Below are 16321 nucleotides of genomic sequence, written 5' to 3' on the forward strand. Positions count from 1 at the left end.
GCTTTTTTCAGTATTTACGGTGTCCACTCTCTGCCTTTATTACAGCTTCCAGTTTTCCAAAGAAATCTGCAGGCCTATTTTTTAGTCTTCTAGCAAGTAATTCCAAACACAGTCAATAATTTTGAGGTCTGGGCTCTGGGGCAGACAATCAGTTGTTCTGAGAACACCATCAGCTTCTCTGTTTGATTTGCACATTTTCTTCTTTTTGTCTATTTCCTTTTCTCAGTAAAGGTGTCTTGACAGCTACGCATCCTTTGAGACTCATGGCGTCGTCTTCTCACAGTAGAAAGATGGACAGAAACACCTGTGGATGTTTTCAGATCTGAGGGGAGAGTGGATCTCTCTCAAAGATGAAAGCTGTAAGTGCTGTTTTTCCAGTGGTGACAGATTAGGTGGTCTGCCAGATCTTGCACTGTTGTTTGAAGTCCCATTTTCTTTGCATCTTTTAATCAATTTTAATGGGATGTCTGGAAACTCCTATTTTTCCTTTGACTTTTTCCCCTTCCTTATACAAGTGGATTATCTTATGTCTGATCTTCTCCTTAACATATTTCCTTAAAATGAATAACTTGATGACCACTTTAGTTGGAAATGAAATAGATGAGTGGTGCTCTCTGACAGTTATGTATGTAGGTACTATATATTGATGGCCATTTTAAAAAGAGAGACGTGTTGTTTTGGACCATTTTATTAAAATATTATTCATTGTATTATTATTTTTCATTGTGTTTTTATTTCAAAACAAGTATTTGTAATGTTGGCATTTCACATAAAAATGGCACACAATAATAATCAGTGCATTACCTCTAGGACTGAATTTCATCACTACTTTTTCTCTACATATGACACATTATATATTAAAAAATCATTGTGTTGACAGTGCAATGTACCTCTTGGAGTGAATTCCACCACTCTCATTCAGCTCTATTCATACCAGGGTAATTATATGACATAGTAACAGATGCTTTGTATGGCCTTAGCACTTGATTTCTTGGCTCTCTTACCTAGCATAGCTGTCAGTTGGATCTGGCCTAACATGCTAGAGAAATCACTGACTATGTCTCAGGACAGGCAGTCATCTTATGTCTTAAAAAATGAAAATGTCCATAAGGTGCTTAGTGAAGCCTGCTCTCAGTTGGATTCTCGTATGACCATGTGGGCAGAGCTGGCTCTCATCAGTTGCTCTTCCTCTAGGGCACTATGGGATCTCCATATGCACAGCTTTGCTCGATGGCGAGGTTATACCAGTTCCCTTTACCTCCTTTATACGCACTGGTGACTATCCGGGCCCAGCCTGCCTCCCCCTGTGGACAAAAGGCCAAATTACACGTACCCTTAACACAGCCACACTACTGCAAGGATCAGTCTCAGCTTAAGAGATGTAAACAATTTCCATTACATTGTGTAAACACTTGCAGTTACATAGTATGACCAAGACTACATCAAGTTAAGAGTAAGGACTATTTCTTTTCTGACATCAGCCTTTAACCCTTAGAAGCACAGTTGTTGAAAACAAACGCATACTGTAATTCAATGTTAATTATTGTTCATTCATAGCTCAAAGGAGAAATTCTGTCATAAACGAGAAACTTTGGAAAGGTCTGAACGTGTAATTCCACTTATTGGTTCTTTAACCACACAATAACCACAGTGATAGAACACACTTTATGTTGTAGCCCCTTTCACACAAGCACTTTTATATGTGTATTTAAGCCTGAGTTTAAATCCTGGTTCCACGGACGCTGCATGAGACCTAGTACACTTCCTGTGAAATAACTGGGAGGGCTCATGTGAACAAAAGTCAATATGTTACTAGGAAAGACTTTGATTGCATGTTTCAGCAACATCTTCATTTTTAGTAGATTTTTTTTTTTCCGTTTTTTGCGTAAAAAAAACAACATAGGAGTGTTTTGTATGATTAGAGTGGCACAGCACTTGAGATAAGCAGCAAAAATCTGCCCCTACTACACAAAAGCCATGCAGCATGGCCAGCAACATTTCTGTGGCGATTTTGTTTTTACATTTGAGTTTTCAGTTTTCACAGAAGAGTCTGAATGACTCAAAGCCCTAAAATTAGCAGTAATTGTATCCAAGTAATGTACTAGATGCTCACTGTGAAAACACTACATAGCTTTTTTTTAACACAACAGAACTGATGCACATGTAGCAAAGCTATTGTATGAGAACTGACCCAAAACTCTCCCCAGGAGTTCCTCACTATCCAGTACTCTGTGCCGTTCTCATCCACACCCCAACCGGCGACAGATATGATGTGGTTCATGAGAGATACGATATGAAACTCTGCAAACACCCCTCCTTGATATGCCTCAAGTCCCTTAGTCGCCATGATACCACAGCTGGAATGGAAGAGAGAACAGGCTGATGCAGCACATACAAAAGTGATAAAATAATGTTTTATCATATCATCATATTGTATTGTGATTCTGTTATTATATATTGTGATTGTGATATGCCTTGCGATATATTAAAAACATAACTATGAACCTCTGATATGCAGGCCTGGATCAACTAGTGGGTTTTATGGGCATGTGCCCAGGGGACAGAGCAACTTGGGGGCCCCCCGCAAGCAATTATGAGAAAATTTAAACAGCTGTTTTGACTCGAGGTGAGGACTTTACTAGTGGCACAACAGGAAAACTGAATACTATGTCCTAACAGCAAGCGACGTGAGCGACAACAAAACCAAAACGCTTCCATTATAAAAAACAAAGCTGTGTGACGCAGCGTTTTTGACAGACGCCCCTTTTCTCTTTTTGACACATTGCTTCATTCAATTCCACCCTAAAATAGATGACAAGAAAATCTTCCATGAAGTGGAGAAGAGAGGGATTTCTGCGAACCTTCCAGCAACAGTTTGGAGAGAAACAAGCAAAGCTTTCAGGTTTTTAGCATTGAGCTAGCATTCCTGTGAATGTACCTTGAAAATGAAGCTCCAAATAATTAAAGAATGTGTCTGAGGTATTTGTAAAAGTGAAATGTGAAACTTTGTAGTAAAAGATACCCATTTCCAAAGCTTATTTAGCTAAAATGTCAACCACTCAAGTTTATCAGTTGATTTGTACTTGTTTGCAGTGATCTGCATCATTAGTGGTAAGATATACATGGAAAAAAAAAACAAACATTTCCACATCCGCCGTGGCAGTATGCTTTAGCTGGACTACTTAAGTTTGATGCTTTTTTCCATCTTTATGCACATTTCAACCATCTGACTGTAATTTAGATCATCTACACTGGGGTTAATGTTTTGCTTGTCAAGAAGGGATGCGTGCTTTATAGGGAAATGTTGCACTGGTTGTTGGGTTTATGGTAACCTGTGTTCTTATTAATGTGTAAGTATTCTTGCCACTGTTTTGTCTTAAATGGAAAAAAATGAGATAATGGTGACGTGCCAATGCGGCTGCCATTGTGGTCCTTTTTTAATTTGCTGGTATTTCATTAAAAAAAAAATCACTGACCACCCAAACAAGGTAGCCACGTAGGGGCCCACAAAACATTTGTGCCCAGGGGCTTATAACTTGATGATCCAGGCCTGCTGATAGTTAAAGACAGTCTGCATTATTTTGACCAATATTATTTACATTTGTTGGATGACTTGAATTCATAAAACACCGACAGACACACAGTGAAGGGACATCTGGGGTTGGTTGGAGGCGCTCACATGACAAACAATTTTGTGAATAGTAAAAGGCGTATTTGCATATTGTGTTCCGATATTTTATATGTCAGTACGGTGTAAATACTGTTGTAACATGGAACATTCATGGAATCATTAAATAATTAGGTTTCCATTAAAAACTTCTGGATACATGGAGTTTTGCATTGGTACAGTGAATACAAAACAAGGAAGAGGCTGATACAGAAATGCTACCTGATTAAAATATTGCACCAAACAGAAATTCTGAAACACCTCCTAAAAACAGTAGATTCATATGCACTGCAGGTCTGAGCTAGGAGCCATACCTGATTGGCCCATTTTTGTAGATCTCAGCTTTCATTTGGTCTCGTCCTGAAATCTCCCCATAGTCTCCCACTTTCCACACAGTATAGTTCTTCACAATGGAACAGGACCCAAAGAATGAACAGGTGCCACACTGGTTAAATGGATCACATTCTGTACATACACACAAAAGACCACAGGATGAAAATCACTGTAAGAAGAATATTGTTTGTCTCAATATGTTTGATCATTACTGTTTACATGTTGGACTGTAAGTTGCATATAATATGTTATAACTGTATGTTAACTGCATTTACACGAACAGATTTCACAGACTCTGTCATCGTAATCTAATTCCTTAAACTGCAGACTTATTTTTTGTCTTTAATCTTACAACTTATATTTAGTAACTGCTATTAAAAACTATTCATAGTAAAAAGGAAGTGGGGTTTACATGCAGGCCCTTGCAGTTTGAGGACTTATGTAGGCATGCATACAATGCACATATTCTTAAAACATGCTATGTTTTGTTTAAAACTCATAGTTGATTGGTACAGTTAAGTTACTTATTGAGAAACATTGCATTAGCATTAATAAAAGATACTGTGAACTTACTTTGATTTTTGGCTTGGTAATTGTTGCAGGTCTCATCTGGAATGCCCTTCTCATGTGCGTAAGCATACACACCCAGATGGTCTCCTCCATAACAAGACCCCGCCCTTCCACAGTCGATCACATTCTGAACCGACAGGTAGGCTGATGGCCATGCCCCTTTCCTTTTGATGTTTATACGATCTTAATGAGAAGACAACAACCAAAGACAGTCTTTGCTGAATTAAAGATTTAAACCATTTCATATTATGCAGTCTTCTAAAAGCGACTAACACTTACCCCAATAATGAATGGAAGCTAATAATCATCAACACACGCAAAACAGCATAGGTGGGCAGAGTAGTCAAAAATCTCATTCAAGTACAAGTCGTTGTTTCAATCTTATGATTATTCAAGTGGAAGTTAAAGTAGTGACTAAAAAAAACATCTTGCGTATAAGAAATATTTGGGTTAAAAAGAAAAAATTGGATTATAAACTCCACCTGAGTTCCCTATAGAACTGCTGTGAAACTTCTTATAGGAATGCACAATTGGATGTGGCCAAGATCGGAATAGGCCAGCTGTTGCTCCAAACATCCATTTGGCCAATTTAAGATTTTTATTTTGGTTGATCTGTGTTGCAATTTTATGACGTAAGCAACATGAGGCAGGTAAGTGCACTTGCTCTGCATCTGAATGGCCCTGCTCTACTTACAAAATGTCATAGCATAATTATGCAATACATAACCCATTATGCTAAATAGTTAGTTGCCTCTTACAAAGCACTTCATTTTATTCATATAATTTAAGTAGGCAATTTTCATTTACAAATTTAAAATGCCAGTTTGGCTTGTTAAGGACGAAATACTGTTATTTATACTGTAACTTTGGCAATTAGAAAGTACTGGAAATGTGCTGGTGTGATTAATATGTTCATTTAACCCATACATTGGATATTTTGGCTGTAAAGATGATTGATGCATCCCTGACTTCTTAAATCCAGCACCTATCAATATATGAACTGAAGGTTGTTCAGTGCTATTCTTCTTTTTGGAATCCTTTGGTCTAAAATAAAATGCTTAAGCTCCTGAGTGAGAGGTGTAAGTGACATCAAACCAATCCAGGTGCTATCAACAACATATCAGAATGAATAAAAAGTCAACGACGTTAGGGACTAATTGCAAAGGAATGAAATGGATCCTTTCATCACAAATACACTTGAGTGTGAATCATTTCAAACCATTCAGTACACTGTACATTTTCACTGCACGTGATTTTCCCAGTTCCAACACACTAATCTGAAACTTTATTAAAATTAATTAACGAGCTGATAATGAAACAAACAGCTCCAGTCTGTCCTACCCGCAAGTGCGCTGGTGGCCCCCATGGCCCAGCATGAGCCGCAGTACTGCGGGATGTGCTGGTTGCGCGTGACGCTTACATAGTTTCTCCCATCGACACGCCGCCAGTCCCAGACTGCAGGAAGGTCTGAGGCATTCAGGTACTCATGAGGCCTGGGGTAAGTCCTAAGAAAGACACATGAATGCGTGAAGAGCTGAGTTGCTGGGGTTCTTAAATGCAAAACACCTCATGGACCTGGATTTAACTCACTCATTCAAATATTCACTCACTCACGATTAACAAGATTGTCCACATGGGGGAGCTATTGGCACTCTAGGAAAAAAATCACGGTGGGCTGGTGAGAAAGTGAGAAATGCATGGTTTCTAATGTAGTCATATATTAAAATGAACGAAGACCGCCCAGGACAAATAGTATGTGCCAGGTTATAACTGTAGTGCACATACCTACATTCATTGGTGGCCCACTGTGTGCTCAGCATGTGGTCATTGGCCAGTCCCGCAAATGCCACTGCCCCCAGAAGAAAGCACTATAACAGAGTTTCACTTTCACACATTATTCTACCCCAACCTACATAGGTCAGCTAGGTTACGGTAAAGTCCACTGGCAAAAAGCAATTAAACAAAACAAAAAATATTACTAATAGAGTACTACATGCTGGAGCTTCGCATCAATGACACTTTGTGCCTTAGTTTTTGTATGAAATTATGGTTATTCATATGTTGGAGCTGTATAACAGTGCAACTGTATAACAGTGCAAATCAATTTATTAAATGTCTTAAGAATTCTTCTTGTTTTGGAACTTCCTATGATGATTATCATTATTATTATTATTATCATTAATAATAATAATTATTATTATTATTATAATTATTATCATTATCATCATTATTATTATTTGTAGCAGTAGTAACAATAGTAGTATTATCAAAGAATTTGTAGAGAGGAGAATTACTATTATAGAATTACATTACTATACTATGTAATGTCCGGGTTTCTCAAATGCTAGAGGGCGTTCCTGAGTGAGTTCAAAATGAATGGGTTAATATGGAGCATTTGAGCAAAAATCATAGTTTGTAAATGCTTCAGCATTTTTAATATAAAAGAAGACATTCGTTTCCAGAACACACAACAGCATAAAACAATTTAATGCTGCTGTTATATTTTTAAGAGCTTCTGAACTTGAGTTACAGAGGTTTAAAATGGTGCCTCATGTACGTTCATGACATCAGTGAGCATGAAAAGCCAAGCTGCTCCACTTGCCCACCAATCAGCACCCAGTAGCACTAATCCTAGCATCCTGCTTCCCCAAACCCATCTGCTATAGCATACAGGTAAGTTTTCTTTGTTTTGTTTTTTTTTTTAGTGAAATACATCCTTCTACTTTCTACAGTTAAAGGAAAGTTCTTGGCAATTGATCAGAAACTATTTTAACTTATCATTAACATTGCTGAATCTAAATCTTTCTGTCCACTGGCAGGCTGTTTTTCCCCATTTTTCTAATTAAATATTTTATATTAATTCTCTGTTCTGTTCTTATTCTCTGTTCATATTGCTCTTATGTTATTGTTTTGCCATCCGGTGACCAGAGGAGGATGGGTTCCCCTTTTGAGTCTTGGTTCCTCTCAAGGTTTCTTCCTCTTGCTCTTAGGGGGACTTGGACCTGGATTTTTCTGCTTTGTGATAATGCCTGTTGTAAAAAGCACTGCATAAATAAACTTTGATTTGAAGTGACTTGACTTGCTCACAGGTGTCCTCTAGTGTTTTGCAGTCATGTTTTTTTATATAATAGGGGGAAATGGGAAGTGGCCAGGATCCTCTTAATCCAGGTCTGGTATTACTCCAATTATAAGTAGTACTGTTATTCTTAATATAATAATAATAACAGCCAGAAAATCTCACCATGCTTTTACTTTTAATACTTAAGTACATTTAAAAGGCAGTACTTTTGTACTTTAACTCTAGTAGAAATTGTAGACAGAGAGCTTCCACTTTTACGTAAGTAATTTTTAGCAATGGTACAGTATCTTTACTTTCAAGTAATTTTAGTAGAAATAGTAGTACTAGTAGTAATAGCACTAGCAGTCATAGTTATAGTAGTAGTAGTATTAGTAATAGTGGTGAAAATAATAGTAGTATTACTAGAAGCAGTAATACTAATAGTCTAGTAGTTACATAGTAAAGTTCTTTAGTAAAGAAAATGGTTCTATATAGAACAATGAACACTCAAATAGCCCTTTGCATAGTTAAAGGGTTCTTTGCAGTGTGAAAGCGTTCGTCAGATTGATGGATAACGTGCTGTAGATTGTTCTATATAGCACTAAAAAGAATTGTAGTTCTAATGTCAAGCTTGTAACAATAGAAAAACCCTTTTTGGTGCTATACAGAACCCTTTTCAAAAAGGTTTTATATAGAACCGTCTACAGCACACTGTGTATATGAATCATCAATCTGAAGAACCCTTTGACGATGCAAATTTATAACATAAAATATAGAACCATTTTCTTTCCTAAAGATCCCTTTAAGAACCATCATTTTAGAGTGTAGTAGAAGGAATAGTAGTAGTAATAGTATTAGTCTAGTAATAGTATCAGTAGTAGTAGAAATAGTAGTGTTAACATTTGTAGTAGTAACAGCATCAGTTTTACTAGAACTAACAGTAGATGTAGTAGATCAGTAGTAATCATAGTAATAGCATCACAATTAGTAGTACTAATAGTAGTAGTCATAGTAGCCTCAGTAGTAATTACAGTAATAGCTCCAATATTAGCATTACAAACGTAGTAGGATAATAATAGTGGTAGTCTAGTAATAGCACCAGTAGAAGTAGTAGAAACAGCAGTAGCAGTAATAACAGTAGTAGACCGAATGGTAGTAGCAGAATTAGGTTTTCAAATGGGCTTTCTGGATTACATCAGCGACCTCCTAAAAGAGACTTCCTGTGACAGCTTTTTGAAACCGGGATGTGAGCTCTGAGGCAAAAGCCAAGGGTCCACTAACCAACACCCTACCTCTAAGAATACGGACTATAATAAAGGAATAGGAGCTTGGAGGTCCAGGCCCAAAACCTCGACCTGTAGCCATGGTAGAAAAGAAATTTTGATGAAAGCTCTAAGGCCCAGGCAAGGGTCAAGTAAGACCCAGCCATTTAGCCTCTAACTGTGAGCTGTGAGGCACAGGGCCAGCGTCCTCGCACCAACCCCCAGCCCCTTAGAACAGGTATGGGTCCAGTGCACAAGACCCAGCCCTTTAGTCTTGATAAAAATAAATTTGGGATGAGAGCTCTGAGGCCTTTACTCCAGCACCCAAGACCCTGCCCTATCGCACTGTTAGAAAAAAGTCCGTAAAAGAGAGTCTGTAAAATGATCCTTTATTCGCCTGAGCAAACCGGAGTGAACTTTTTTGATAGCGTAGCTGGATCATCGACTAAATCTTAGATACTGTAGGTTACATAAACCTTTTGTGTTGCTAAGCTCACCTTATAAACGAAGGTCGGTCGTCCTTGACTGGCTTGTAACACGAATCCTCGACAGCGCTTAACTCCAAAATATGTAAAACTAAAGCCAAGCAAAACAAAACAGCGTTGACGGGCGCCATGCTGTATTTGTTTTGATGTAGCGCTTGTTTTAGCGCCACCTACGGTAGTGGAGGAGAACCGTCTCTCACTCAACAAGACAAACTCCAGGCTGTCGTTTCTGCGGCTGTCGAAAGATCAGTCGATAATTCACCCACAAAAGCGCCAAAGACATAATGATAATGAAGCTTTTGCAGAACTAATGAGACGTCGATACAGGCGATTGTACTGGTCAATATTCCTGACCATTATTCCCATTATTTACTACGACTGCTGTCTGCTGCTCAGTGCCCCGATGTTTTTATCCTTTTCGTCCTCCAGTGAAAACTTAAGTAACTGATTTAATATAATAGCAGTAATCATAATAGTTATTTAATCATTAAATCATTAATAACTATTATAATAGTTATTAAATCATATTATCATTAATAATAATAACTATAGTATATTTACATAAGAGTAATTTTAGTAAACTTAGTAATAATAGTAGTAGACATAGTAGCTCAGTAGTAGTCACAGTAATAGCATCGATATTAGTAGTATCCTTTCATCGTCCCCTGGAAATTTTATATGGTGTGCATATTATTATTATTATTATTATTATTATTATTATTTTATTAACTACATTTGGAGATATTGAAGGACATTACGTAGCCTTGTCACTACTTAAGAGAAAAAAAAATACATTTAACATCTAATGACCTGATGCTCATGATGTGGATGTCCTGCTCCAGATTTCCAAGATAAAAATAATGAAAATGAATTTTTGAGGATGAGCACGTGCAAAATGTCCATGCAAGCACTGCAGAAGTAATATCCTCCGTAAGACGTGCGTCTTATTTAATTGTACTTGATTTTATCGTATTTTGTATGTTCTTAAAACGTTATAGAACAGCTTACAGTATGTAAGTTTTTTGACCAGTAGAGGGCACCAATCACCTACCAGAGTACACAGGCATATAAATCTGGCCTGTATGTTTCATTTATTTGCACAGGTGGACTAGTTGTAGATTTGTAGTAGTTGTAGTTGTAGTAGTTGCAGTTGTTGTACTACACACAATATTAGTAACAGTAGTTGTAGTAGTAATAATAATAATTGTATTTTTGATAGCAGTCATGGTAATGTCAGTAGTAGTAACAATAATGATAGTGTCTTATTCTGTATTATGATTATTATTATTAGTAGTAGTAGTAATAGTAGTAGTAGAAGTAGTATTAGAAGTACAACCACATTTCCAAAAAAGTAGGGACACTGTAAAAATATAAATAAAAACCGAATGCAATGATGTGCAAATCATTTAAACCGTATATTTAATTGAAAATAGTAAAAAGACAACAAATCATGTTGAAACTGCGAAATCTTATTGTTTTTTGAAAAATATATTTGCTAATTTAGAATTTGATGCCAGCAACATGTTTCAGAAAAGTTGAGACAGGGCAAAAAAGGCTGGTAAAGTTGTGTAATGCTAAAATAAACACCTGGTGGTTAGTTGACAACAGGTCAGTAACATGATTGGGCATAAAAAGAGTAAAGAAGGGGAGGGGTTCACCACTCTGTGAAAGACTGCACGATCAAATAGTGCAACAATTCAAGAATAACGTTTTCAACCTAAATCAGCAAAGAACTTGGGGATTTAATCAATAAGGTACATAATATTAGGTACAAAAGGTACAAAATATTCAGAGAATCCAGAGAAATCTCTGTATGCAAGGGACAAGGCAAAAACCAATATTGGCTGGCCGTGATGTTCAGGCTCTCAGGTGGCACTCATCGCTGCATCCATAAATGCAAGTTAAAATTGTACCATGCAAAGTAAATGCGGGATGCAGAAACGCTGCCGCTTTGTCTTGTGGTTCATTTAAAGTTGGATTGAGGCGAAGTGGACAAGTGTCCTGTGGTCCGACGAATCAAAATTTGAAATTCTTTTTGGAAATCATGGACACTGTGTCTTCTGGGATAAAGATCACCCGACTTGTTATTAGTGCACATTTCAAAAGCCAGAATTCATGATGGTATAGGGGTGCATTAGTGCACATGGCATGGGTGATCTGCACATTTGTGAAGGCAACATTAATCCTGAGTGATATATACATGTTTTGGCATAACATATGCTGTCATCCAGACGTCTTTTTTAGGGAAGGCCTTGTTTATTTCAGCATGACAATGCCAAAATACATTCTGCATGTATTACAAGAGCATTGCTCTGTATTAAAAGAGTCTGGGTGCTAAATTGACCTGCCTGCAGTCTAGACCTGCAGCCTTGGATCACTGTTGAGAACATTTGGCGCATTATGAAACGAGAAAGTACGATAAAGGAGACCACAAACTGCTGAGCAGCTGAAATCGTATATCAAGCAAAAATGGGAAAACATACTTCTTTCAAAACTACAATTTCGCAATTGGTCTCCTCAGTTCCCAAACTCTTACAGAGTGTTGTCAAAAGCAGCGGTGATGCAACACAACCCCCGTCCAAACTTTTCTGAAACGTGTTGCTGGAATCAAATTCAAAATGGGCATATATTTTTCAAAAAACAATAAAATTCCTCAGTTTCAACATTTGATATGTTGTCTTTGTACTATTTTCAATTAAATATAAGGTTGAAATGATTTGCATATCATTGCATTCTGTTTATATTTACATTTTGCAGAGCGTCCCAACTTTTTTGGAAATGAGGGTTTAGTAGTAGTAGTAGTAAAAGTTACCGCATCAGTGTCAGTAGAAAAAGTCATAGCAGTAGAATCACAGTTACATACATACATATATCATCTAAACCGCTTATCCTTCTGGGTCGCGGTGTGGTGCTGGAGCCTATCCCAGCTGTCATTGGGCGGAAGGCAGGATACACCCTGGACAGGTCGCCAGTCCATCGCAGGGCAGACAGACATACACAATCACACCTAGGGGCAATTTTAGCACGTCCGTTGGCCTAAATGCATGTCCTTGGACTGTGGGAGGAAACCCACACAGACACAGGGAGAACAGGCAAACTCCACACAGAAATGCCCCTGGTCACCCGGCCAGGAATCGAACCCAGGCCATTCTTGCTGTGAGACAGCGCTACCCACTGCGCCACCTTGCCGCCCAGGATCACAGTTGACCTTTTGAAAATATCAAACATAAGGTCTTTCACTGGCCTTTTTCCCTCCTTTTTGCAGTATATTTCTGCAGGTATTTTGCAGGTGCACTAAATGCTTTAGTACATCAGGCCCATTATTGAATGTATTATGTTTGTTGACTATACTTTTACATAATTAAATTGTTCTCAATAGTTTAACAGCCTCGGATCATTACTCCACTTTTTGTCCAGTCAGCAGAGTGCTTTGAGTTTAGATTGCCATGTGATCCAATTAGATGCAGCACACTTCCCCTTAAATGCAGCCCATCGCTTTCTGCTTGTCAAATGAGGCAGGTATCTTAACATAATCAGAGTAATTTGTATTGTTCAGTGGCAGTATGCACTCTTATGCTAAAAGCTTGTGCAGCTAAATAGAAATTAAGGTGGCATTTGACTACGGGATGGTAAATATGTCTGTTTATTAAAGAATAATTGTAGAAAATTAGATTTGGCCTGCACTGAGGGAGCTAGCATTAAAGGGGCATTACACAAAACTGTTCAGCCTGGTTCCAGTGGGACATACAAGGAGATCTGAGAGTTTTTTTTTCATATCTGTTTATTTTGCATTATATGGAATTTCATAAATCTTTGTTTCTAATGAAAACTCTACAATGTTGATTACACACAAAAAATGGCATGCATTGTATTGCTTTAAGTGTGTTCAGTTTCCACACACGCTTAATGGAAAATGAACGATTGCCTCGACTCGACAGAGCTGCCCTTGCCTAATTTGGTTATGTAACTCATAAATAAAACTTTCCCCAATGAAATAGTTTTTCCTAATTGATTAGCTCATTTCTTCTAACTGAGGTCATTGTTCTCAGAACAGTTAACATTTAAACAGAATTTACTCAAAGTTAACTACAGAGTTATATAATGCTTGCATTTCTGATATCAAACATGATATTGCATGTGGGAAGATCATTTCATTGCCGGTGTTTTGGCATGGAAAGCTGTAAAGCTTATTTTTCAGGATGTTCAGCAGTCTGCAGATTAAAACTGAAGAGGATATGTAGTGTAATGCAATACATACAAATTAAATGGTAATGGTAGACTGCCTTTGAAAATAATACTTAATATTCTCCACCACTGTTAACAGCACTGAAATTAATTTATTGAAATTTAAGAAAGTATGGAGAACCTCATGTTAGGATGTCAGCTGAGCACATGAAAGCAATTTTGCATTAGCAATTCAAGTGAATGGACTTTTACAGTGTCTCTTTCCATATTAATGATATTTGCTTGTGTGTTAATTTCAGTTTTCCTATCATCTAAGTTATGACCATTGGAGTAAACCTCTATAGTAAACTATATGCTGTGTATGCAGGAGGAGGCTGTAAAATAGGGTGTGGTGGGAGCTCGGGTCATTGAACTGTGTTAAAAGCTTGAGACGGTTAGCTCTTAACTGCAGATTTGCATGGTACAAATGGCCTCCAGTAATGCATGGCAGGATGGGTAGCCCTGGAATTAACAGGACATTATAAATGTTTTAGGGATGATAATGATGATGATCAGTCACATACATAGCAGTGCATAACTGAACAGATAAGCACTGTAATGGACAGTATGCTAATGTTCTGTCCTGCAAATTCTGATGTCCTGATTAAAAAAACATATATTTAATCAGCTTGGTGATTAGTTTGCAATTCAAGGGATATACAGGGTAACACGCGTCATTATAAAGCCATGTTTAGCAGATTCTTTCCAAGGGGGAGCTTTGGGCGCTCAAATTGTTTTTCTGCACAGTGTTGAAAGAGAGGAAACCCACACCAGAAAGATCACACAAATTGTAATTGAAGCAAAATTAAATATTTGGTGTTACAAGCTATGTGTATGTGAAGTAAAACTGTGTTAACACTGTATAATTAAAGCATTTGTTCACCTAAGTCTAGGCTGAACATCTCTGCAGATATCTAACAGGCTACCCCAATATTCAGAGTTAGACTTTACCAAAGGATTCACTGTAGAACTATAAAGAATATGGCATTTGAATGTCTGTTACAAGTGTTACATGCTGTAGCAAAGAATTCAAAATATGTATCATCCTGGTATTTGTGGGTATCAAGAAAATCTTCATATAGCAGTATATAATGCAAGATGATACTAATTTCTGCTAACACTGATAAGGGAGTTTTTATTTAAGTGCCAAATTAGTGGTTCTGGTTTTTCACTTCACACACAGACATATAAATAAACATATATATATATATATATATATATATATATGTGTGTGTGTGTGTGTGTGTGTGTGTGGAGGAGTGCTGGGAACAACCTAACGTGATTCACAATTTAACACAGACTTTTTATGTTGTTATACAAGGTCAAGCAGTGTGTGCTTCCTAACCACAGTCTCCGGCGAAAATTCAGAGCGATTCATCAGTGTTTTAAAGAGATCTGTGCCAAAAAGTGTTTTCAGGGCATGTAGGTAATTTAGTTGTTTTTTGTTTTTTTTTTGTTGGTTACTGAGCTGTTTGTGTAAATCACAATTTACAAGCTTGTGTTACTTTAATCACCATCTTATTGCCTACAATGTAGTGCCATTTTAAAGTATGTGACAAGCTTACAGCAAGTCCTACAGCCTCCGTACCGCGGGGTTAGTTGTTACATGGTGTTACAACTAAGACACCTTTAGTAAACAAAGAGAAATAAAGTAAATTTTGTCTTTTTGTTCCATATGTGTACACAGATTTTAATGAAAAATGAAAATGAAATTATTAGCATCTTTCAGATATTAGCATTTTGTTTGCACTCATTAAATTTTTCTAGCAAGTATTACGACTAAACCTCTGGCTGTTACAATGAACCCCACCCATGGGGTAAATTGTAACATTGTGCTTAATGTCATTTTCAGTGGAATTGTACATGAACGGTAGGTGCTAGACATAAAGCTTAAGTGGTAAATGTATACAGTACTGTGCAAAAGTCAGAGATCATCTTATCTTTCTTTAATTTCTTAAATTCGAAGCCAAAATGGCTAGTAAGTGTCATTTATTCATTTTTCATGAGATACTTCTGAGGAGGTTAACTATAAAATAATTCACTTCAGAAGTCAAAGAAAAATAAGTGAAAAAACAGGAGTTTCTAAAACACAAATAGGACTCTTAACAACTGTGCAAGACCTGGACCACTAAAACTGTCTGCATTAGATAGACAGTACTCCTTGAGAGAGAGGAGAAATTCAGGCTACTCATTTGCTTCAGATCTGACAAAATCCACAGGTGTTTCTGTTTATCCTTCCACTGTGAGAAGACAACCCAACAGCATGAGTCTGAAAGGATGTGTAGCTGTCAAGAAGCTGTTACTGAGAAGAAGAAATAGATAAGAAGAAAGAAGAAAATCTGCAAATCCAACAAAGAAGCTGTTTGTGTTCGTGGTCACCCCAGAGGCTGGACTTTACATCAGTAAATGTGTTAAATGGGACGAATGTAAATTTTTAATTGGTATTGGATTGTAAGAAGCAGAAAATGCAATCAAATTCTATGACTGAACTTTGAAGGAGTGGAAAGAATATCTCTGCAGATATCTTTGAAAAATGGAAAGCAAGTCTCTCAAAAGGCCAGGGTTGGGCACAATAAATACAGAAAAAATGATACTACATTTAGTTGTTGAGGCCTTTGTGTGATTATCTGTTAAATGTTTTCTGCTTTTTTCCTGATGCTGGTGCTTAATGGTATTTGTATTTTCAAAGAATTTCTGTTTCTCCTTTTCAGTAAAGGATTTT

At 37.2% G+C, this 16321-nt stretch overlaps 1 protein-coding gene across 1 annotated transcript; it reads right to left on the reverse strand.

The window, feature by feature from the left end:
• Window positions 1-713: 713 nt before the first annotated feature.
• LOC118797262 (cathepsin Z) lies at window positions 714-9514 on the reverse strand. Its single transcript, XM_036556547.1, has 6 exons — window positions 9388-9514; window positions 5912-6075; window positions 4574-4753; window positions 3982-4132; window positions 2192-2357; window positions 714-1304 (listed from the first exon to the last, which is right to left on the reverse strand). Exons 1-6 carry the CDS (start codon window positions 9504-9506, stop codon window positions 1191-1193), a joined length of 894 nt encoding a protein of 297 aa, XP_036412440.1. The 5' UTR covers window positions 9507-9514; the 3' UTR covers window positions 714-1190.
• Between the last annotated feature and the right edge of the window lie 6807 nt (window positions 9515-16321).

This window comes from Colossoma macropomum, unplaced genomic scaffold (assembly GCF_904425465.1).
Source record: "Colossoma macropomum unplaced genomic scaffold, Colossoma_macropomum, whole genome shotgun sequence".
In the NCBI taxonomy this organism is placed as follows: Eukaryota; Metazoa; Chordata; class Actinopteri; order Characiformes; family Serrasalmidae; genus Colossoma; species Colossoma macropomum.

Bases quoted from the DNA above. Each gene is read 5' to 3' on its own strand.
- LOC118797262 (XM_036556547.1), bottom strand. From the start codon at position 9,506: ATGGCGCCCGTCAACGCTGTTTTGTTTTGCTTGGCTTTAGTTTTACAT. The intron at 6,076-9,387 runs GTGAGCTTAGCA...TGTCTTTCTTAG, and splicing joins GACCGACCTTCGTTTATAAG to GACTTACCCCAGGCCTCATG. The intron at 2,358-3,981 runs GTATGGCTCCTA...CTTCCATTCCAG, and splicing joins TACAAAAATGGGCCAATCAG to CTGTGGTATCATGGCGACTA.